Source organism: Ambystoma mexicanum, chromosome 6p, assembly GCF_040938575.1.
Source record: "Ambystoma mexicanum isolate Mex_15411 chromosome 6p, UKY_AmexF1_1, whole genome shotgun sequence".
In the NCBI taxonomy this organism is placed as follows: Eukaryota; Metazoa; Chordata; class Amphibia; order Caudata; family Ambystomatidae; genus Ambystoma; species Ambystoma mexicanum.
This window is the reverse complement of record NC_090935.1, coordinates 1,467,331,164-1,467,355,529: the sequence shown is the minus strand read 5'-3', so window position 1 is coordinate 1,467,355,529 and position 24,366 is coordinate 1,467,331,164. Positions and strand designations below refer to the sequence as shown.

Genomic DNA, 24,366 nt, shown 5'->3' with positions numbered 1-24,366 from the left:
ATGTGCTGTGTGCAAGACCTCCACCAGGTACTTACTTATCCCCAAAATTAAAACTAAGCATGCAGTACGTTTTCCTTTGCCCACTGCACTTTGTGGCTAATGTCTCTGCCGCTGAACTTGCAAGCTAATGCAAGTTCAGCTAATGGGTCCAGCCCCCTGATGCCCCAACTATTTTTTTGTAGCCTTACTTGTGGGGCAAATGGGTGCAAAACAGCCCCCATCTGCCCCAATGAATGCAAATATTGTGGTCACTTTTTTTTTGGGTGGTGTGGGCCATGTTTGGTTTGGGAGGAGCACCCACAAAATCATTTCCCTGGTGGTCCAATGGTTATTGCTGGTGGAGGATCGTACAATCCTCAACAAGCAATCTCCTTGAGTGAGGGTTAATTGGAAAGGCGACTCACCTTTCAAACTAGCCCTCACTCAAGGAAATGGGGCAAGAAATGCCAGAGAAGCACACAAAAAAGTTGCTGCGAAATTTAAAAGTTAAGCCTTTCGGCTTCAGCATTTTAATTTCATTTCCTGATGACGTTGTGTGCCGACGTCATCACGGTCCCCGCCCTCCCCCCTGACTCCCAGGCAAGGAAGGGGGAAGTCCTTCCCTTCACTACCTGGGGATTGGGGAGATGGAGGGAGCAACGGGAAGCGGCGGGGTGGATCTGGCCCCCCCCACCCCAAGTTAAGCAGTCCGGAGGACAAGATATCTTGTGACCCGCACTGGGAACGTAGAGGGGAGGACGAGATACCTCGTCCTCGGCACTTAAGGGGTTAATAAACGGCTAAATAATGAAGATGATTACCTATATTTTAAAGTAAGGGCCACAGAACACCTACAAGTTAAGCATGGGGTTCAAAAAGATTTCCTTTACCTGTTCAGGACGGTGCTGGGAAGAAATCCTATGATTGAAAAGGGTGTCTTTATGCAACAACACAGGCTAGAGTGTTTCAAGAACTTGCCTATATGAATGGTTATCTTCCTGAGGTTTTCTGATCTAACGTACATTCTCAAGAAATACAGCTTCCAGCATGCTCCTTGGCTCAAACTATCTCTGGGTATAACACTGTTAGCTTCTTGATAGCCCTCCGCCTATCGATCTAGAACCCTGTCATCTTTTTTTTTTTAAATGTATTTTTATTGTGATCAACAAGAGTAGAACATATCCATTGCTGTATACCTTAATATTACAGATCAGCCTGTGATCAACAGAGTAGGTTTTTAACATTTTTGAACAACAGAACAGAATGGTTGGGAATAGGACAAATAATAAGAAATAAACCCTTCCCTCCCTCCCTCCCCCTGTGATGTCCCTCCCGTTTCCCAGGTCCAAATAGATTGGGTAGGCGGGTGGTCCGGTCAGTGTATTCAGTTCGTAATGTCTCTTCTTCCTATTTGGATAATGAGGAAGATCTGTCCGTTGGTGTGGGGCGACAGGTTAAGCTAGGTTTGTTTTGTGTAGCTTGTGGGTCTGAATGTGGTTAGGAGAGCCCCTGGATGGCATGATCTCAAGATGTGCCAGTCGTGGTGGCCCTTGGCGGTCGTGAGAGGTGTCAGGCCTGGTGTTTGCTTCTCTAAAGAATTCTAGAAAGGGGAGCCATTGAGTGTCGATATGCGTGTGATTCCACGAGTAGCGCTGTGAGACTTTCCATCTTGTAGATCTTTCGCTTTGCGCAGCCAATTTGCTTTGGTGGGGAGCATGTTTGCCTTCCATTTTATAGTTACGCATACACGCGCTGCCAGGAGCAGGTTCCTGGGCATGTGAGGGAGGATTTGGTATTGCTCTTCCAGTTCTCGACCCCCAAATAGCACAAGGAGGGGAGAGAGTTCTCTATATATGCCCTCTATCTGGCAGATCCACCCCAGCACTTCTTTCCAATATGTTTGCATGTGGGGCAACTCCACCGCTGATGCCAGTAGGTGCATATTTGGGGGCATCCTCTCCAGCAGTATGGGGAGATGCATGCGTACATTTTAGCCAGGCGTTGAGGGGTCAGGTGCCATTGTGTTAGGATTCTGCAATTGTGCATTTTGTATTTTACTGCGATGGAAGATTTCCATACCGCTCTATGTATTGCGTCCCATCCCTCGTGGTTGTCCTCCCATCCTAGTGCCTCATCCCATTTTGTTTTCGTGCGTGATGGGGGTAGGTGACCTCTGTCCAAGAAGGCCCTGTATATCTGTCATGAGACCTCTCGTGCCTTGGTGGGTGTTCAATATGTTTTCAAAAGTGGTGAGGGGATGTTGCAACTGCCCCTTCTATTTTGTGTCTGTCAGGACCCCCTTTAACTGCAGGAATGGGAGTGGCTTAATCGCTAACCCTTGCTGTGCATTTTCTAATTCTTCCTTGGTTAGGTAAACTCCATCCTCCCACATTTGGCATGTTCTAATTAGACCCTGTTCGTATTGTGGCTAGAATCATATAGGGTCAATGATATCGTCTCTGATAGGGGGTACCCAGATGCAACTGAGAAGGGAAGGCCAGGAGGCGATTCCCGTCATGTTAGTTTTTCGAGTTCCATTTGGACCACAAGGCCCCTAAAACCGGGTATTCGCGTGCCTTGCGTGGGATGGTTTGGGCGGGGGGACCCACACCCATTCTCCCAATGTGACCAGGGTGAAAAGACCATTTTCTAGGTGAACCCACTCTTTGGTTTTTGACTCCCAGATATGGTCTATGAGGATTCGCAACTTTGATGCTTTGTAGTATTCGTGAAGGTCCGGGTATGCTAGACTCCCTTTCTCCTCTGGGAGGATCAACGTGCTATGAGCAATTCGAGGCCTTTTCCTCTCCCAGAGGAAGGCTTAGAAGGCCTGTTTGGCAGTGGCAAGGAATGAGTCTGGGAGCTCAACATGAAGAGATTGGAAGAGGAAAAGAAGCTGCAGAAGAGCATTCATCTTTATGGAGATAAGCCTTCCTGCCCAAGAAAGTTTGTTTCCCCTCAGCGTTATACGTCTTGTTGAATCATGGGCCAGAGCGAATCATGGCCCAGAGCGGTTTGTAGTTTGCTTGGTACAAATCACAGAGTTGTCTAGTTATCGTTATAACCAGGTAGCATATGCTGTTTTGTGCGATTTTGAGGCCCCAGTTCGCTGGACTTGCGGCCTGCTGTTGGGTTGCTCCTACCAGGGAGAGGGCTACCTTCTTGCTGCAATTTATACGAAACCCTGATTTGGCCCGATATTCTTCTATAATTTCTAGGAGAGCAGGAATATATTGTTCGGGATGAGTGACATAGACCAGCACATCATCCGCAAATAGGGCCAGTTTGTACTCTTACTGCCTCTCACTAGGCTCTTAATCCTATCGTCCTTCCTGATGTTCTGGGCTAGGGGCTCCATAACTAAGATGAAGACTAAAAGCGACAGGGGGCACCCGTGTCTGGTTCCTCTGGATAGGGTAAAGTGGGATGATGCTACTCTATTGACTACAACCCTGGCACGCGTATTATTATAGAGGGCCTGTGCACCCCTCGCCCAGTCTGGCCCTAGGCCTGCTTTCTGTAGGATCTGAGTCATAAAGCCCCATTCTACTCTGTCAAAAGCCTTTTCAGCATCAACTGAAATCAGTGTGGGGTCCCTGTCATGCACATCAATCGAGGCCATTGGGTCCAGAGTTTTGCAGACGTTGACGACCCCCTGCCTTCCGTTCACGTACCCAACCTGGTCACTGTGAACCAAATGGGGGAGGACATATCTCAGTCTATTGGCTTGCAAAAATGTTTGCATCTACATTTAACAAGGAAATTGGTCTATAAGAGCTGCACTCCAGCTTGTCTCTCTGTTCCTTTGGTATGACAATGATCCTGGCTTCTGTAAATGATGGAGGAGCGTTCCAACTGGTCATAATGTTGTATAAAAGGGTCAGGAAGGGGGATGGGGCTCCTCTCAGTTTCTTATAGTAAGTTGCGGTAAATCCGTCTGTACCCGGTGCTGATCTCGCTTTCAGGTGTGAGATTGCGTGGTCCACTTCTTCCGAAGTTATGTGGGAGTTCAGCTTATCGAGGTCTGTGGGTTGAATACGGGGGAAAGTGACACTAGCCAAGAATTCTTCTGCGCTCTCTAATGGGGGATTGCTATCGGAAGAGAATACCTGCCGGTAATATTGGGGGAAACAATCTGTGATCTCGGTTGGGTTTACCAGAGTAGTACTGGAGGGAAAGTTTATTTTAAGGACCACACTCTCAGCTCTTTGCTTTTGGCGTTTGGCTGCGAGCAGGGTGTGCGCTTTGTCTCCCCTCTCAAAGTATCTCTGTTGAACATACCTAAGGCGAGTTGGGGCCTTTTCCTGCTAAATTTACTTTAATGACTGTCTACGGTTCCTAATTTCCGCCCTGAGATCTGGTGTGTCTCACCCCCTCTTCCCTCCTGGCCGCTTCCTTGTTATTTATTCCTTGTTCGATTTTGGTTTCTGTGAGGAGTTTGTCTTTTAACTGAGGCCCCTTGTGCAATTAGCAACCCCCTGATTGTGGCTTTTTCCGCTTCCCACACTGTGTTACGGGGGGACTCCCCTGTGTCGTTTCTTTTAAAGAAGTCCCCTACTTCTTCATCTAGCGATTTCCCTGAAAATCTTGTCCTTAAAGTGTATCGTTGCACATCCACCTTTTTTCAATGTCTCTACTCTGCCTGGGCCCAAGTCGAGGTCTATGGTGACCATGTCGTGGTCAGACCACCCTATCACTTCTATCGTAGCGTTTTTCATTTGTAGTAGTAGTCTATGCGAGAGTAAGTTTGGTGTGGTGGGGGGGACTAGAATGCATATGTTTTATCTTCTGGGTCCTCCATGCATCAATCAGCGAGTGGTCGGAAATCGGGTTTTGGAAAGCGATCTATTGTGGGGCGGGCCACCTGTCTGTAGGATCTCCAGTCAAGATCTGTGTCCATGACAAGGTTAAAGTCTCCTCCACAAGTAAGGGGGCCTGTTCATTCCCCGTCTAGTCATTGGAACAGGTCCTTGCAAAAGGCTAGCAGTTGTGGATTTGGGGCATGGGTGGAGCACAAGGTTATTGCTCTGGACCCGATAAGTCCCTGAACCATGAGAAACCTACCCCCTGGGTCTTTATGTGTTTGTGTTATCTGTAGTTCGAGGGAGGAACGATACAGGATTCCCACCCCCTCTTTCTTCTCTGGCCCGGATACCCACACGCATCCTCCTAGATTCCTTCCTCTTAGGGTAAATTCTTTGTTGTGTCTAAATTTGGTCTCCTGCACAAAAAGGATGTCTAGTTGGGCCTGCTGGAAAGCTCTGACCAGCATGGATTTTGTCGGTGGCAAATTGAGGCCTTTGACTTTCAAGGTCCCTATGCGGACAATGTCACCCGCCATCCGGGTTTTGGGTGGTGTGCACTGTCTGAGGCTGCGTGTGAAGTGTCTTCCTCAATTGTATGTGGGACCTATGTCTTGAGTTAGCATTTGGCTCATGGCTGTAGGCATTAAACAACTATTTTCGCACGGCCAGCTGCCGTTTGTGGTGTGAACTAAGTGTGTCAGACTCAGTTTCTTAGTCTTCTTGTCATTTTACCCTTACCCTGAATGGAACTTTGTGTAACCCGCCTACCCCCACCCCCACTCCTCTGTTGAAAAGTAAAAAGGGTGTAAAAAAAACAAAAGTTGAAGAAATAAATGTAGGATCTCTCCTAACCTTGGATACGCCTTAAGTGTAAACATAGGGCCGCACAACGGGTGTGCCCCGGGAACCCTCCAACCAAATTTAACTTCTAACCATTTTTGAATAGCGGGAGTGCATGATGGTAGCATGTTTATGTGGCCAACCGGCTCGTCTAATATTGCGATATCCCAGAGAGTAAGAGGGGAGGAGACACCCCTGCTCCGTCAGCGGGGGGCTCCCTTTTCCTGTTTGCATGTATGAGTGCAAATTATTTGGTCCATAGATGTTGACTAGGACCGATGCTTCCCTCCAGAGATCTATATTTGTGCAATGTTCGCTGCTTTTCTTCCCTATATCGGGGGGTGTTAAGTCTGGAAAATATTCTCTTGCTTTTGGAGCGGCCTCTCTGTGACCAAGGACCGGATGGTTTCCTGGTCAGTTCCGATAAGGATGGCATCCCTTCGCCCTCCAACAGTCCATCTTTGGCTTGCAGGGCTTTTAGTATGTTAGCAGCCTCCTCTCCTGAGAAAACTCTATATTCTTCTTCCTTGTATGTGAAAGTGAGCGCAAAGGGGAAACACCATCTGTATCTCGTATTGCGTTCTCTCAGCCATGATGTTAGTTTTCTGCAGCCTCTTCTTCGGGCTAGTGTCTCGGCTGAGAGATCCTGATAGATTTTTACTCTGGAGCCCTCAAAGTCAATGAACTCTTTTTCTGTGGCCTGTTTGACAATCTCCATTTTGTTTTTATAGTGGTGGCATTTCACCAGAATTGATTGTGGGCCATCTGGGGGGGGGGCACCTGCTCAGTGCACCCTTTCAAATTCTAATTCCGTGGTCAGGGGAAAATGTAGGATAGTGGCTATTAAGGCCTTAATTCTCCTCTCCAAGGTGGCTGGGGATTCATGCGGGGCTTCCTTGAGGCCTTGAATGCTAATGTTTGCTCTCCTCTCGCTATTTTCCAAATCGTCAATCTTTGCCTCTAGGTCGTGGTTTCTCTGTTCCAGGTCCATTATGTCTACTGATGCTTGATAGTTCTCTAATGTCTAGACCTTATCTTCTATTTTGTGAACCTTCTCCTGGCGAACTGAGGCTGTTGTGGTCATGCTGGTTCTAAACGAGCGAATTTCGTCGAGTAGTAGACGCACATGATAGTGCCTGTCTGCTTTCTTCATATACGGCCCGCCCGTAGTCTAGTATCCTGAATTGGCCGTGGCACAGCTCTTGAGGAAGGCGAACTGTCGACCACTATTTGTTCTCAGAAGCACTCTTGTTTTCACTTTTCAGGGCTTGTGCAACTTGCATCTGTGTCCAGTCAGGCTTGTACTCCACTGAAGGAACCCCGTGTTGCTATATCCGCTTTAGCAGTTGGAGCACAATCATCCCTTACTCCGTATTGTGCGAGGAGGCTTTAGTTTTCCTTAGTGCAGGGATCTATTTGTGGAGTGGTAGTAGGTGCTGCATGTGGGAGGGGGGAGGAGAGGATGCTTCAGTGATCCGTAGCGCGTATCTCGTAGCTAGCCCAGCGACGAATGCCTGTCAGGGGCCTACCTCTTTCTCCAAGCCCTTTCCTGCTCTGCGTGGGTTTCTACCTTGATTGTTGCTGCTATCAAATTGGTCTGGTTTCTGCAGTTGTGTGGCGCTCGGTGCGTTACGTTGACCCGAATTGTTGATTGCAGTGATGACAGTAAGGGCTTCCGTTTGAGCCTGTTGATGGGCTGCCGAGTGACCAATATCGTCGCCAATCAATTTTTACGGGCTTTCCCGCTGCGCAGACTTGTTTTGTGGGCCCGATGTACCCGACCGCACTGCCGCTCTGGTCTCGCCTGCCGATGCGGGGAGACTGAAGGAAAGGAGGGGGGTGCTCAGGCGAGTCCTTTTAGCTGCAGTTGTGGTTGGGCTTTAGCCCATCTTGGGAGTCTGTGTCAGGGGTATCGCTGCTTGACGTGGTTGGCCTCCCCCTTCTTACTATCTGCCCGACGGCCCCGGTGGCACGATGGCCCCACGAGGGGGGGGGGCCTCGGAGAGGGCTCCCGACATGCTGCTGCTGCTTCTTCTGTTGCTGTCCGGGGGTGGGGGTGGGCTCCAACAGTCGACCACGGACCATGTGTAGCGGTGAGCTCGTGACAGGCCACCAGTCTCCGCAACGGCTTGGTCCAGAGCTCTTCCGCTCTTAGATTGCTAGCCTGCTGGCGACTCCAGGGCTCCCCTTTCATGGCTGTCGCTTTGCAAGGCAGGCTGCTCTGGGTTTCTTGTCATTTCGGGGAGGTGGGGGAGCTGTGTGCTTCCTTTACTCCTGGCTGGAACGACTGCTGTGTGGCATCCGCACCGTCTCCCGTTCTCCGCTGGCCCACGTGGTCTGTGCTAGTTACAGCTTCAATGGCGTGTGTACGCCACGGGCAGGGGCCTCCGCTACGAATGCCGCGTTTACTGTGATGCCGGGTCTGATTTTCTCTGGGAGTCGGACCCCCAGCTGCTGGCTCTTCCCTCCTCGCTCCGGGCTTGTCGGGGCTACTTGCGGGCTGGGCAAGCGCTGGTTTCCCGCTGGTATTGGAGGGTTCGAACTGAGCTACATGCTCAGGGGGCCATTTCGCCTGCGCCCCCTGGTGGTCCCTTGCAATCTTTTTGATATTCTACCAGCAAGTATTCATCCCCCCTGTTGCATAGGGTTTTTGTCATGCGTAAATAGTCTCACCTTCCAGCTGCGGGTCTTCCTACTGGGCCATCACACATGCCTTAAAATGCAATCATACCAGCAAGTGATGGTGTCTCATTCCCTCGTGCTCAAATCCATTAAGACTGAAGTTCTCTACTTCCCAGCCAAACATCTATCTCTTTCTCTACTCTCCTAACTACCTTACTTACTCAGCTTCCACTCATAAACTTGTCATTTTCGACACACTACACAACTTCCCACTCTACATCTCCAAATCTGCAACTGCAGCCAGACTCATCCTTCCAAATATCAGAAAAATCAGTCATCTTCCTTTTAATACTGCTGAATGGCTTATCTCCTCCTTAGTCCTTTCTAGATATAAATATTGTCAGTCTCCTCTATGGCCTTACCAACTATGCATTTTCACCCCTGGACAAAGTCCTTAACTTTGCGTCTTGTACGCTTTTCCAATTTTCTCGCTTTACCCTCTACCTGTCGCCAGATTGGACGGCTATCTTTGAAACAATGGGCCAAGTATAAACTTCTCATATTCAAAACTATCCATGGCCTTACCCCACCCTACCTATCTGTTCATCTCACTCCCTACTCTCTGCCTCGCTCAGTAAGATCGTGTGCTCACCTCCTTGACACCATTCAAGCCCCCTGTGCTGCCTTTCATTTTTGCTCTCTCCTCGCTCCCTCATTGTGGAATTTTCTTCCTCTCCGTACTATTCAAACTCTCTACCATTATTTCCATCCAACCTCAAAGCTCTTCTTTCTGAAGAATGTTATCTGGCACTCGGATACTGAATCGCCCTGTTTTCCTCTCACCCCCACCCTTCATGGACAACCCTACAGCATTTTTCAGTCACCCCTCCATCCTTAATTCAGCACTTTCCACCATCCTGTTCCTATGTCATTCTGTCCTGCCCTCGTGCCTGGTTTGTTTCCACCTTCCCCTGCAACATCTGGTCTTCCAAGTCACATTTTCTCACCCCATTGTAGGGACCCGTGTCCTCTGCTCTGTTATGAATGATACATTCTGTGAGCATATGTGTGCCAAAAATGCATAGCTTTACCTGTGACTTTTTTTTTTTCTTTCACCCTAACCCCTCTGCCTTTTTCTTTTATTTCTCTTATGGTTGCAATATTTTTCGTTGCAGCCATGGGGTGGCCTTCTTGGCTTTGGTCACTTTATTGGTCTTGTCTCGATGTCTGAGAGCTGGCCGTCAATCAAACTCCCTGGTTGGTTTCTTGATTTAGTCTTCGAGCCTGGAAGTGCTCTTGAACCCATAGGACACGGACAGGAAAAGGGTCTTTTTTGGAAAGTCATTTGGGCCATGCTCCTCCTCCCGTCTTCTAGCTTAAGTGTGTGCTCAGTTTCCGTCTGTGCCCCAGATTACTGACCCCTGGGCTCTTTTGATGGTACTCCTGAATGTATTGATTGCTCAATAGCTGATGGGACAGAAAGGAATGCACGTTTTTTTGTCTTCCTAATACTACATACAAAAACGTGTACGATTAGTGTTCAGCCTCGACACGCCTGTGTATGGCATTAATATAATCGAGCACAACATCTAAAATGCATATATTTGAATCTGGTTCCTTATCTAGGTGGTTTGCTACAGATTTATTTGGCACAGTCGTATGATGTTTTACCATCCTACCAAATACATAATTGTTTCTGAAGAATGCAAGGCACGGCTTGCGCTGCTTTACAGAGCTATAATCATCTGCTGGACTGTCTGTCCCAGCGCCTAGTCTAAGCTAAGTGAAGTAGAACGCCAGCCCAGTAGGTTACTAGTGTGGAGCAAGGTGTGTTCTCGACGTGTTGTTTTATCGGCATTTGCTCTACAGTTGTAACATTTTGTGCCACTTTTAGTTTCGTGCAAAATCATATTCAGATAAACGAAGCAGGATATAAAGGTTTTTTTCATGTGACTGTTAAGTGTTTTCCATTCAAGGAAATCCCTGGGTGGAAAAATATATAGGTAACAATAAAAATGTGTAGCGACGATGCTGCAATCTTGCACTATGCAGTTCCCCATAGAGGTATCTCAGGTTCTTGCCAGGTCCCTGTTCGTAGCAAGGAGGCAGCTACAGACCGATCTAATGCCGGCTGGTCAGTAGACCTTAGTCACCCATACCCGTATCCCCTCTTCCCAGCACATCTCTTGTCATCAATGTGTTAGCCTCGTTCCAAATAGGAGTTTTCAGAGCTGAACCAATTCAATCAGTTAGTGGCTCGGGTAAACCGTTTCTCTGGTGGGATGTCTGCAGTTCAGTTCTTGTGAATAAATAATAACGGCACATTCGAATGTGGATCTGTAAGTATATTTTTTAATAGGACTAATAATATGAACCATCAATATGACTAGGTCAGAAAACAAATTAGTATTTTCTTTCCCATTGTGATTCACAGGACCTGTCTGAATAGGATATTAGGTACCAGTGAAGGATTTATTCCATTAGATCTATCTTCATCTCCCAAGTTGAAATATGGGTGTGAGTAAGATGTGTTGCATCTACTTGAGAGAATTGCATATAGGACAATAATTGTCACCCGATAAAGAATTGCGGATGACACAAGACCCTGATAGGTTTTATTTTCTGTATGTTTTTTAGATTTGAATTGCTTACTCCAGTCCATGAGAGGCAAGAAATCTAGGTTTTGCCTTACGTCCTGAGGAAGGTCTCAAGAAGAAAAGGACAGTATTGTTGTTCAATTGACCGAAACACGGATCGACTATATGAACTGTTTGGAAATTATAACAAACTGTATATGACACCATTAGTAAGGACAGGGTCAGAAAAATACTTGTTTTATAAAGATATGTCAACACAAGTGCAACATTTAGTAATAGTTGCACTATGTAAAGTAAGCCGTTATGGCTTCATGTATGTATGTATGTATGTATGTATGTATGAATGAGGGATTGAGAGTATTTGGTTAGGAGTTGTGAAAGAATTGTGATCTTGTTGTAAAGTGACAATGTCTTTGAAGGATACATACAGATGTATGATTATTTGTGAATTATTTAATAAAATGTGTTTCATTTAAGATAGTGAGTTGTGTCACCCTGATCCATTGGTCCAATTTTTGTTTTTCTATCCCCACCAGTTCATCCCTGTGAAAAAGGTAGGGATATGTTTTCACATCTCATTTTGGGGCAGGTGGCATGAGCAGAATACAATGTTGACATTTAGCTGTACAAATGTTTTTTCCATAGCACCTCTGTCTACAAACCTAGAGTCGCCTGTGTCAAAGATAGCATAAAAGTGCACCTGAGCAAGCAGTTAGTTCAAGTTTTCTTTATTGTAACTTGTTACAAGTAGGGACTTTTCTTGATGCGATGATTTAAAGACAGGTCTGCTCTCTTTCTCACCCTAACACAGGCTTCAGTAACCTCTACGGTATGTGATCTTCCTTATCTACTGGTGGTCTCCCTAAATTTTGTTGGTCCTCCCTCTGGGATTTCCTAACTTTCCCTACACTAACCCCGCTTAGAGTTCTACCACAGATTGATAAGTTGTACTGATTTGGGTGGATCCACCTAAAACCAAGCACAGTGACTATCACATTGCCCTTTCTACTCCACATACTGCCTCCTTCTCGACTCCTCCCTACTCCTCCTGTTCATCTGATGTTTCACTCGCCTGTCTCCACTCTTTAAGATATTTAACAATTCTCGGTCTCTCGCACTCTACTACTACCATTCACCCCCTCTACTACTACTCTCACCGTACTACTCCTCCGACCCACTACTCTTCCCAAATGCAGGCCTCTCTTCCCACTACCACCACTTCTCTCCTCCCAATACTACCACTACTCTCCTCCTACTAGTGCTGTGCTCCCATTCCACCAGCACCCTCCTTTCACCAAGTAACATTTGCTTCACAGTCACTCCTTACACAAATTCCTATCACACCTGCCACATGCACACTCACTCTGCAGTACCCTTACACTGACTAAGCCAGTATCTCACCTTTTATTTAATAAATGCCTCCACGCTTCACTGCTCCTTCCTGCTATTTTCTTTGCCCTTATCCACTCCACTGCTGACCTCAACTGAATAAACCACACTGTTTCCTCCCCCCTGCTTAAATTTCCCTTCCTCTCCCATGATTGGCTAGCTTTGTCTCAAGATCAATACGAAGAAATCGGCTGTAATGGCATGTGTGGGAAGAAAACATCCAGCAAACATGCATCCAATGCTCTGTCGGAGAAGTAATCCCCAGGGTGAAGGTGTTTGACTATTTGGGGATTTGTTTCTCAGAAACACTAATCGGGAAGATGCATTTATTCAAGCAATCAGCCAAATTAACACAGCAATTAGGGGCAATTTTTTGCTTCATGTCACGTTGTTAGGGTCAACCTCTGGATGCTGTGGCTAAGATCTATGTGGCTCAATCAAAGGCTGTGACGCTGTACGGTGCACAATTATGGGGCCTGCAGAGGGCTGATGAAATACAAACCAAGGAGAACCAGTTCCTCAGCAGATTATTGGGGCTTCTGAGTTGTTCCCCGTGTCTATCCATTCACAGGGAGCTGGGCTGGGAGTTTTTGGAGGATCAATGGGCTTTGGCCCCGATAATTTTCTGGGTCCGTATATGGGCGAATTAATGTGCCTCCCTCTGCCATACTATAATAAGGTCAGTAATGGCCAGGGTGGGTTGGAGGAAAATCCTGTGGCTTAACTTTATTGATAAAGCCTTCGAAGAAGCAAATCTAAGCACCTTGACACCACCAGTGGCCCCCCTGACTAAAATAGAGGCGGCTAGTTATAAACGTGCTCTAGGAGAAGCGTTTGCTGTGAAAAGATGATCTGCCGAGTATGAGAGGAACTGTCTTAGAGTGCATGCTGTGATTAGCTGGCCGAATGAGGTTCAACCGTACCTAATTTGGGGTACTAGCAAAAAAGACAGCTGGCTAATCACAAGGGCAAGGTTTAATTGTCTTTTCCTGTGGGATAATAAAGTGCACTGGAAGGGCTACCCAGATTCGGCTGAGTGCCCAGTGTGTGGGTACAAAAAGGAAGATTTGACTTATTTGCTATTGTTTTGCACATGGTACGAAGGGATCCGAAGAGCCACGTTATTACCAGTGTTGAGAGAGGTTAACATTCGTCAACATAGAGCTGCCATTCTGTTTCTTTTGAGTGCTGACTCTGTCCAGGTTGCTTGGGCCTTACTTTCCTTCTTGAAAAGAGCAATGTATTTTTAGAAAGCGGGTATTGAGGCTACAAGGTGAATAATGCTGTGAGTTTTATTTTGGATTGTAATGGAATGGGAGTTATATGCTGTAGACTGTGTTTCTATGGTGCATGTAGCAAAGAATCAGTGAATTAGATTTTATGTGGATTGTTTTATCACAGTGTATATGATATGCATTATGTGGGTTTCGGTGATGAATGTAAATTTATGGGACAGGCCTTTTTTACCAACTATCAAGTGTGATCACTGTGTATGTTTTATGTGTGTTTTATGGATTTTGTTATCAAATAAAAAAAATGTGACTGACTTAATAAATGCCTCCACACTTCACTGCTCCTTCCTGCTGTTTTCTTGGCCCACATCCACTCCACTGCTGACTTCAACCGAATAACCCACACTTTTTGTTTCCTTCCCCCTGCTTAAATTTCCCTTCCTCTCCCATGATTGGCTAGCTTTCCCTGGCCATTCCTGGTGTATCTTTTCCTCCTGGGAGGTGTATATGCAGGGGGGAAGTCTTTGCAAGGGGCTAAGGCCCTCACCCTTTTTCCATTCCGGCTCACAGCGTAACAAAGGTAATGGTGCCCCGGTATGGACAATTGTGTTTCAGGTTTTCCCTGGTAAGGCAAGTTCTCCAGAAGTGGCCAGGTTTGTCCCAACTTTCCATAATGGTCTGGCAGGGGGGGGGGGTGGTGTGTGTGTGTGTGTGTGTGTGTGTGTGTGTGTGTGTGCCCGTGTGTGTGTGCCCGTGTGTGTGTGTGTGTGTCCCCGTCCGTAGAGTTTTCTGGGCGGCTCCTCTCTGCTTCCCTGAACTTTCTGGGGCCGACACACACTCTGGCATCTTCCCTCTCCTTGTCGTGCGGCTCTGTGTTGACTCTACTGTACTCTGGTCCCTTTGGAGCTACTGTTGCCCCTGCTGTCCTGCGCTGCAGGCACATCTGTTAAACGGTTGAAATTGCATTTGACGTTTCTCTTCCTCATTCTCTTCCATCTTGGTGATCTCCTTACATAATGGGCCCAGAATGCAGCGATTAGAGTGGTAGGACATTTGAGAAAAAGGGACCATGTATCTTCCCTTTGTAGGTCCTTGCAATGACTGGCGGTCCAGGATCGAATCAAGTTTAAAGTAGCTTGCTTGATGTACAGATGTCTCAATGGCCTTGTCCCAGACTACCTCAGTGCGGAGGTTCACCGTTATCATCCGGCCAGAGCATTGCGCTCAGGAACTAAACTGTTGCTGGCTTCCACGTTCCAAACTTGTTTTCAGAGGGGATAGGAGATTTGGAGTCTTTGGACCCAAGCTCTGGAACCATATCCCATTGGATATTAGAGCCTGGCAGTCACTGGGACAGTTCAGAAAGGCTTGAAAACGTACTTGTTCAAGTAGGCCGCACAACTCAGAGACACTATTTCGAGGGGATTGTGTCCTCCGACGTATTACATATCTCTAACAGGTAATGACCACAGCTGTGCTGCTTCGGAAAAATTTTCGGGCTAGGGTGTCCTGCTTCGATGACGTCAATACGTTGTTCCTTTAGGGCCTCCGTTGAGGGTCGACGTCACCGGATGTTATATATAGGACGCACAGCGCCCGTAGCCTCAGTTCCGTTTTTTCTGCAAATGTGTTTGCTTCGGAATCTCGGCGTACTCGATTCTTGATTTTGGTTACGATGTCTTCTTCTGCGACCCCGAAGTCGGGCTTTAAGAAATGTCGGGACTGCGGGTCGAAAATGTCCACCACGGACCGGCACGACTTCTGCCTCTGGTGCCTCGGTGAAAGCCACACCACCGACGATTGCGATGACTGCCAGTCCCTGATATCGAAGGCCTTGTGGGAAATTAAGAAGTTAAAGGTAGGTAGGGTGTCTAAGCCCCATAAGTCGAAATCCGCTGGCCTTTCGACCGAGGATTTGAGAGGTGAATCTCTGCGTCGCCGAAAGTCCAGGGGGTCTCGGTCCCGGAGTGGTTCCCGCCATTCCTCTGCCTCTTCGAGGCATTCTAGGAAGCGCCATCATCGTCCCCCTTCCCCGTCCTCGTCGGAAGATTCTGCAAGGCGGTTGACTTGTCCTACCAAGTCTTCGTCGCCAGCCGCATGGGACGCATTTCGCCAGCAGATGATGGCCATTTTCGAATCGCAAGGCACTGATCCGACCGCGCCCTCGAAAAAAGCCAGCAGGGAACGAGCTTGGTCCACTGCTCACACGCCTTCGGGCTCGGTTGTCAACGCACCCATGGGGAGCCGTCCAGGTCCCGATCGGACACGGAGATCACCGTAGCCGTGCCAGGTCCCGGTTCTCGACGCCCTCGAGACCGGTGGATCCTGTGAAGTCTTCGCGGAAGGCATCGACACCATCGGCGCCGTGTCATTCGAAGGGCTCTGGCTTCGAAGAAGTCATCGGCGCCATGTCCGTCAAGGGACACTCTCGGGGCTCTGTCCTCGAGGAGTTTGTCGACGCCATCTGCGCCTCGCTCGACCTTGACGCCGATGCCTTCGACGCCGATTGCCTTCGACGCCGTTTGTTGAGGAATTACTGGAGGTTCCCCGGGGGGCTGTGGAACCTCCGAGAAAGGCTCTTAGTAAGTCGGTGAGGCCTATTTTTGAGCCATATTCTGGTCCTCTTCCCAGAGATTGGTTCCAACCCTTGGATTATATTTCTGAGGTGGAAGAAGGGTCTGATGAGGAGATGGTTGTGCCTCCTGATGTCCCTGATGACTTGTTGTCGGGGCACAGTCAGATGGAAGAACTCTGTCAGTCCTTGCATGATGCCAGTGGTCTTGACACCTCTCCGGAGGTGGAGTTTGGCAGGCCTGAGCATGGGTCGCATGCCGAATCTTCTTATGTCAAGGGTGACTGAGTACTTGGGGTGGTCTGCTCCACCTGTTGATTTTGATCAGGATGATCTCACTGACATCTTGGATCAAGGTCCACCCACTGATGCGATGTTGCCATTTCATATGGCTTTACAAAGGAGGGTGGCGGCGGCTTGGACTGCTCCGGAGAGTCTCCCAGCAGTTAGTAAATCGCTTCCGAAAAAATACTGCCCAGCCAGTAGTGACCCCTGCTACTTGTCATCGCACACTACTCCGGAGAGTTTGGTGGTGCAGGCGGCTACGGCCCCAGCAAAGCAGGCGGCGTACCCTACCATCCCTCCTGATAGGGACGACAAGCGCTTTGATAGTTGGGCAAAGAAGGTATTTTCTTCTGGGGGTATGGCTTTGAAGGCATCCAATTCCATTTGTGCCATGGCAAGATTCACTCACACTCTGTGGAACTGCGCATCGTTGGCGGCTGAGCATATTCCCGAAGGGGAAGAACGGGATGATTTTCTAGCACTCGTGCAAGATGGCAAGGATGCCATGTGTGAATCCGTTCAGTCCGGTTTGGATGCAGCAGACTGTCAGCCGGTCCATGGCTGCGAGCACCGTGATACGCAGGTTTGCGTGGTTGCGGAAGTTGGGGTTTGCTCCTGATGTGCTATGCAGGCTTCTCAACATGTCCTTTTGATGGTGTCCATCTGTCTTGCAGCAAGGCTGACGAGAGCCTTGAAAGGTTGCAGACCTCCAAAGCTGCAGTGAAGTCTTTGAGCGCTGCAGTTCGTCAACCACCGCCTTTTCGTCCTAGGGGACAGCAATGGAGGGGAGGTTCCTTTCGGTTCTACTCTACCTTTGGTAGGTTGAGAGGAGCTGCCAGTCAAATCGGCCACCGTAGGAGTACCAGAGGTGGGAAACAAGGTACTCGGAATTGCCAAAACCGCTCGGGCAGTTGCCTCCTTGCCCTCAGGCACTGCCGCAGCCGCATCAGCTCAGTCATGAGGCCATGTCCCATGGTTCGCTGGTTGGGGGAAGACTTGCGCAGCATCTAGGAGAATGGGGAGCCATTACTTCAGATGTGTGGGTTCTGGAGATCATAGCCCACGGCTACTGACTTCCCTTCCGGCAGAGGCCTCACGACAATCCACCAGGGAGGCTCTCTTTTGAAGCGTCCGGATCTGCTCCTTACGCAGGAAATCATATCCCTGCTGGAGAAAGGCACCATAGAACTGGTGCCTGTAGCGGAGATTAACAAGGGATGGCATTCCCAATATTTTTTGATTCCGAAAAAAGACTGAGGATTGAGACCCATCATGGACTTGCGTGGTTTGAACAATCTCCTCAGGAAGGACAAGTTCAAGATGGTAACTCTTTCTCAAGTCCTCCAGGCCCTTCAACTTCAGGATTGGTTGGTGTCTCTCGACCTCAAGGATGCTTACTTTCATGTGCTGATTCATCCCAAGCACAGGAAGTACCTGAGGTTCGCGGTTGGCGACTCGTATTTTCAGTTTCGTGTCCTGCCATTCGGATTGAGCTCCGCCCCGAAGGTCTTCACCAAGCTGATGATGGTGGTGGCAGCGTATCTCAGGAAAGGGGGGGAGAAATTCATGTCTACCCCTACCTGGACGATTGGTTGATCAGGGCGCGCTCTCCCGAGCAAGTCCTGGATCATCTGTACGTCACCTGTCGCTCCCTTCACAAGCTCAACTTAAAGAAATCTCATTTGACACCTACTCAGCGGCTCCAGTACATCGGAGCAGTGCTCGACACATCCCTGGGACAGTGTTCGCCTACCCAGGTGAGGGCTCATCACATTCTGCAGATGGTGGACAAGTTTCAACATGCCCAGAGTCTTCTGGCGTTCGAATTCTTGAGGTTGCTCGGCCTCATGGCATCCTGCATTTTACTGGTGCCATAGGCCAGGCTGTGGATGAGATCTCTGCAGTGGGCTCTCAAGATGCAGTGGTCGCAGTTCTCCGGCAGGATGTCGAATCCCGTTCAGGTGCCGCCCTCGGTTGCCCAGGATCTTCTGTGGTGGGCCGTCAAAGGCAATCTGATGAAGGGAGCACCATTTTTGCTACCGTGGCCGGAGGTGGTGATTGTGACAGACGTGTCCCTCAAGGGATGGGGAGCTCATGCCAACGAGTTGATAGCCAGCGGTCGTTGGTCTCCGTCGGAGTCCAGACTCCACATCAATCTGCTGGAGCTGATGGCCGTCAGGCTAGCCCTGAAGGCTTTTCTGCCGTCTGTGCGGGGGAAGAATGTCCTGATTATGATAGACAATACAGTGGCCATGCACTACCTCAACAAAAAGGGGGGGGCAGGGTCACTCCCACTCTGCAGGGTGACGATGCAGCTCTGGTTCTGGGCCATCCAGCAGGAAATTTCGATCTCAGCAGTTCATCTGGCCGGAGAGGAAAACGCGGCGGCGGACGCTCTGAGCAGGCAGAGCACTGTCTCTTACGAGTGGGAGCTGGCTCACGAAGTTCTTTTGGAGATCTTCGCCCTTTGGTGAACCCCACAAATGGATATCTTTGCCACCAGTGTCAACCGGAAGTGCGAGAGATTCTGCTCGTGAGAATTTCCCCCCAGAGGAGGCTTGGGGGACGCGTTCGTAGTGGAGTGGTCCTTCGCACTACTGTACGCGTTTCCTCCAGCCCCCGTCATTCCGCAAGTGTTGCGGAGGTAACGGAGGTTCGGTTCCCGAATGATCCTCATTGCTCCGGCGTGGGCCAGGAGAGCGTGTTACCCGGACCTTCTCGACTTGTTCATCTGCCCTCCACGCCGTCTTCCCTACCGAGACGATCTGCTCTCAAGGGAGGGGGGTCGGGTTCTCCATCCAGAGGTCAAGTCTCTCAACCTTCATGCTTGGTATCTGAAAGGTTGAGGTATAAGGATTGGAACCTCCCTGAAGACGTGATGGAGCTGTTGCTTTCGGCCAGAAGGCCCGCAACGAAAGCCATGTGCCGTTGGAGAAAGTTCTGCGACTGGTGCAGGGTACAGAATATGGATCCTTTCCAATGTTCCATTCCTTTGGTTTTGTCTTTTTTGCTTTCATTAGCCCACAAGGGCCTACGAGTGGGTACCATTAAGGGTTACCTGGCGGAGCTGTCAATATTTAAGCGCTCGTCTGAGGAGTGTTCTTATTTTAAGATTCCTTTTGATTTCTCAGTTTCTAGAAGGGCTTACTAATGTGTTTCCACCATCCCCTTTCCATGTGCCGGGATGGGATTTGAATTTGGACCTAAAATTCCTAATGGGAACTCCGGTTGAGCCCTTACATTCTTGTCCGTTGCGACTGTTGTCCTTTAAAACTGTATTGTTAGTTGCGGTTACTTCTGCACGCAGACTGGGTGAGTTGCAGGCACTTTCCGCCAAGCCACCTTTTACTGTGTTACATAAGGACAGGGTTGTCCTTAGGGTGCGGCCTCCTTTTCTTCCGAAGCTTCTGTCGGAATTTCATTTGAGCCAGAAGGTAATTCTTCCAGCGTTTTATCCTCCTCCACATCCAGGTAAGGAAGAGGAGAGGCTCCATAGGTTGGATCCTAGGAGAGCTTTGAGTTTCTATCTCTCAAGGATGTCCCGGGTCAGAGTGGCCGATCAGCTCTTTGTTGGTTATGCTGGAAGACGCTTGGGTCAGGCTGTATCCAAACAGACCATGTCTAGATGGATCATTTTGATGATTTCGGAGTGTTACCGTTTTTTGGGAAAGGACCCTCTGGTAGGCTTACGGGCTCACTCTTCTAGGGGTGTGGCTGCCTCCACTGCTCTGCAGAGGGGTGTTCCTATTTGCAGTATTTGTGAAGCAGCCTCATGGGCCTCTGTCCATATTTTTGTGAGAACCATTCCCTGAACTCCATCCATGGGCAGGATTTGGCCTTTGGTACGGCAGTCCTCTATTCAGCAATTTGATTGGGCATTCTAAAATTCTAAAATGATTAATTATTTTCCAACCTCCATATGTTGGTACTGCTTTGGGAGTCTGTCGGAGATGTGGAATACTTGGGAGGACACAATCCCCTCGAAGAACAAGTTACTTACCCTATTTGGTAACTTTCTTTCGATGGGATGTTCCTCCGACGTATTCCACATCGAATCATCCCAGCCTGCCCCTCTACAGAATTTCTAATGCGATTGCAGCTTACGTTTCCGCAAGGCTTTCTGCAGTCGTACTGGCAGGAGATTGGTGCCACACGCTCTGGGGGAAAAACTACAACTGAGGCTACGGGCGCTGTGCGTCCTATATATAACATCCGGTGATGTCGACCCTCGACAGAGGCCCTCGAGGAACAACGTATCGACGCAGGACGCCCTACACCGAAAAAATTTCTGAAGCAGCACAGCTGTGGTCATTACCTGTCAGAGATGTGGAATACGTCAGAGGAACATCCCATCGAAAGAACGTTGCCAGATAGGGCAAGTAACTTGTTCATTTGTTCTGTGACACCCTGAATATAGCCGCTTTGAACATCTGCGCCTGGATACAGTTGCGTCTGTCTTGGAGCGCTGTATAAATCAAAATACTAAAATAAAACACTGGTGAGCAATTTGGAATCGATGCATGGCGTGAGACATGTGTACTGCAACGCAATACTTTGGTGCCATTGGTAAGGTTTGGGTCTCCGCCAGTTCTCCATTGCAGGCTTAGCTTTGGCTTACCTATTTTGGCTGACCTGCGGCTTCCCCTGCAAGACCAAGGAACTGGCCTTGTGTCACCTTTTTATTTGAAATACCTTGCTTCTTTTGTGTTTTCCCTTAGAGTGATGGGCTGGTAATGTTTTTATTAGTTATGTGCATATTTGTTAGGTTCAAGCAAAGATCCTGTTTTTACAGAACAGTGTTTGGTAATTGTTATTTTGGTACCATTGTACTGTTTATGTTGCTTCTGAGCCAGCTCACACCCCTCTTGAAGAGCATAACCTTCCCTCAGCCCACATTACCAAAAAAGCTGCAGAGATCTACAAGTCGGGCCGTGGCCGTTTCACCTTTGACTGGGATCACTGCTGGTTGAGAAGTTGTGTGGGCTGAGAAGGTGCTTTAGCAACTCCTCATCCCTTTACTCCTGCAGAGCACAAGTCATCTTTTTGCAGTAACCAAATTTTCCCCAATCTAAGTTGACAATGTAATTCTTTTCATAGATCGGTATCCTGGAGGCAAATCCGGGATGGCGTTTGGATCTAGACTCTTCAGGGTTATCGAGCAAAAAGGCACCATGGTGTGTGGCCCAAAGCTCCTAATGGTTACCAGGAATGTCTCCTGGTTCAACATTTTGAGTGGTTGCATCTGGAGGGAAAATATGGGCCACTAGATGCTCCTTCAAATGGCAATCTGAACGTACCCACACCCACCACTGTGAATTGTAGAAACTAACTTTCTCACCTGGGGAGCAGTGCATTTAAGTTTAAACGATCATTAACTTGGTAGCAGCAAACGTGCTGAGGACAAAAGCCAGCCCTGATATTAATAGACCAGACCCTCTATGGGGAAGCCAAAGAATTCAGCCGTTAGATAGCCCGCATCTTTTTGGGGAACAAAATATCCTCAGAATTAGGGTGAAAGATGCATCTAACGGGCCAAGGCAAAACGTACTACATGCTCATCCTCTCGGGCTCGGGCGGGAAGCGGGTTCGGAGTGGAATTGAGCTGTAGAGCCCAATGGGTTTATGTCCCTGTGCACCCCACTCTTGATGTGGGTTTTCGCACGTGTATCGCTGTAGCACAACAGCCATCGCACGTTAATTCCTTAACATGATATATTTGTTCCTTGACAATTATGGATCTCAAATGACGTTCCCAAATGCAAACCGCATTCAAATTGAAACCCCAGCCTTGAAAATTCGATTCTTTCGATGTTTGCATTCTGGTTAACATGAATGACTAAAATAAGAACGCTTGACAAGAGGCGGGTTGACAGCTCCCAATGTACCGTGCATGCCTGAAAAACAAATCCGAAAACACGCGCATGCTCAAACACACGTGAACATGTACAGTTGGAAAATACTGTATTATTGCAGTGCTTTAATTTTTTCTTATCCAGACCCTTTGTTTTCTGTGCGACATCGATTGATTGGAACAGGTTGCTTGTGTTACGCCCGATCTTTGGCTTCTCTAGCACAGCCTGAAGAGGGAGAGGGGGGAGAGAGAGGGGCTGGGCTGGGGGGAGAAGAGCGAGGGCGAGGCGGGATCCGCTTAATTGCTCTCCCTGCATCAGCATCATCCATACAGCATCCTGGGAATTGCTTACGCTCAGAGCAGCTGGTCACATGAGTGTGAATTTTTATTTCAGTTCATTAGTCAGCCATTTTGGTCAACACCCCGCTTACTGCGCACGGCCAGCATTCGGTGCCCAGCCTGACGTGAGACGGAGCGCTAGTGGTTTTCTGCGACACAATTTCTTTTCCTGTGGCTTTGCTTCCTCGTTTTCTGAAGCGGCTCGCAGGCTTTTCTTGCGTTTGGTAGCTGCGCCCGCCCTTCTGGTAACAGGTTTGCTGTATGGCGTTAGATGGGGATGAATAGCGTGTCTTACAACTGGGGAAACGCAAAACGGAGGAAATCTTAGAAGAGGGCGTCATTCGGGCTTGTCTTTTTTAAAAGCCTAATCCAAAGATCATTTTTGTATTCAACTGTTTGTCGTGCGCCTACACGGTGAGGTATCTGTGCCTTTTTTTTCTCCATGCCCTGCTTCTGAAGGCTTTTCTTTAGGGTTGTGTTTTGTTGTTGTTGTACCAGCTGAGTCATCATGTCTGCGCTTACGCCTCAAAGCGACATGCCGACCCCCACCACAGACAAGATCACGCAGGCTGCAATGGAGACCATCTACCTGTGCAAATTCCGCGTGTCCATGGACGGCGAATGGCTCTGCCTCCGTGAACTGGATGACATCTCACTTACACCCGACCCCGAACCTACCCACGAAGGTATGGTGAAAATGTCAACCATGGCTTCCCCTCCTTTATCCACCCCTACCTGCTGCAGCATCTCTCATATACATCAATGGGCAACCATTGCCTCATCGTAAAGGGCACAGAAATCCACTCCTTTGATTTTTGCTAAATTCACTGTTTGCAGCATTGCTTTTCCAATATTTTGCTTTTTTTTTCTGGCTTTCTGTGGCTGCTCCGCGGTCTTTATTTTCGAGTGTCTGTCTGGGACCAGTTTGCCAGCTCTCAGTGTGTGGCAACATCTGATTTGCCTTTCCAATTTAGCAAAACCCACGTAGTCTTAAATATGTTGTTTTGTATGTACCCCTGTGCACGAGCTGTCAATCCAGTACTGTACATAAAGACCAGAATGTTATTACGTCAGAAAGAGACTGAGCTGGGAAAAAAGCAATTATTTCTATACCAGCAAAATATCACACCGATCAATGTATCGAAACAGATGCCAAACCCTTAATGAATCTGCAAACGATTGCGTACTGCATGTGAGGGTCTCTGCTTTAAACGTTGAAAATGTACCAGTCCCACCAATGTGGCTGATGTACTGCAAATTAGCAACATATTCTTGGAATGAGGCCAGCATGATTCGATAGATTGTATTGCTTGGAGGTTGGGCTGTGCAATACGTTTTTTGTCTAAAATGAGGCCTGCGTTCATTGTGCTGTATACACTAAAGGCACACTCCTTAAGGTTTTTAGATTGCAGCCAGAATGCGGCTTAGTTTAGCTTGCGATGGAAAGCTTTAAAACTGGCCTGGTGGTCTCAACCCTATGTGAATCTACTCTTCTAGTTTCCAGTGCCAGATTACTGCCACGGGACAGGCCTATTTTGCGTCCCTGTAATTGGTTCTTGTCAGCCATTCTCCATGCAGAATGCGGGTGTAGGTATTGAGGCGCCCCCAGACATTTTTCATAGGGGTAGCCACACTTGAAGTCTTGGGGTGGCACACCAAAACAAACATACATAAATGAATGGGCCGGTGGGGGGGGGGCTGTGCTTTTATAAGGGTGGCCATGGACCCCCTTGGCCGCCCCTTGGAGGCGCCCCTGATGGGAATGACAACGTGCTTGTCAGCTGCTGGGTGATGTAGGTCTTGCATTGAGAGTGGCATCTTTAGGGGAAGGGAAGAGGCTGTGCATCAGCTCCTC

At 48.4% G+C, this 24,366-nt stretch overlaps 1 protein-coding gene across 11 annotated transcripts in view; it reads left to right on the top strand.

The window, feature by feature from the left end:
* RUFY3 (RUN and FYVE domain containing 3) overlaps positions 1-24,366 on the top strand; it is a 735,957-nt gene that overhangs the window by 112,580 nt on the left and 599,011 nt on the right. For 2 of the 11 annotated variants that reach the window (XM_069626291.1, XM_069626290.1), the window contains exon 1: positions 22,524-23,197. The exons of 5 other annotated variants lie outside the window; for them this stretch is intronic. In XM_069626291.1, the coding sequence (XP_069482392.1) occupies positions 23,020-23,197 (178 nt within the window). In that variant the 5' untranslated portion in view covers positions 22,524-23,019. Of the gene's footprint in view, positions 1-22,505; positions 23,198-24,366 lie in introns of those variants that run through there. 4 more of the 11 variants (XM_069626283.1, XM_069626285.1, XM_069626284.1 and 1 more) reach the window with 4 other exon arrangements.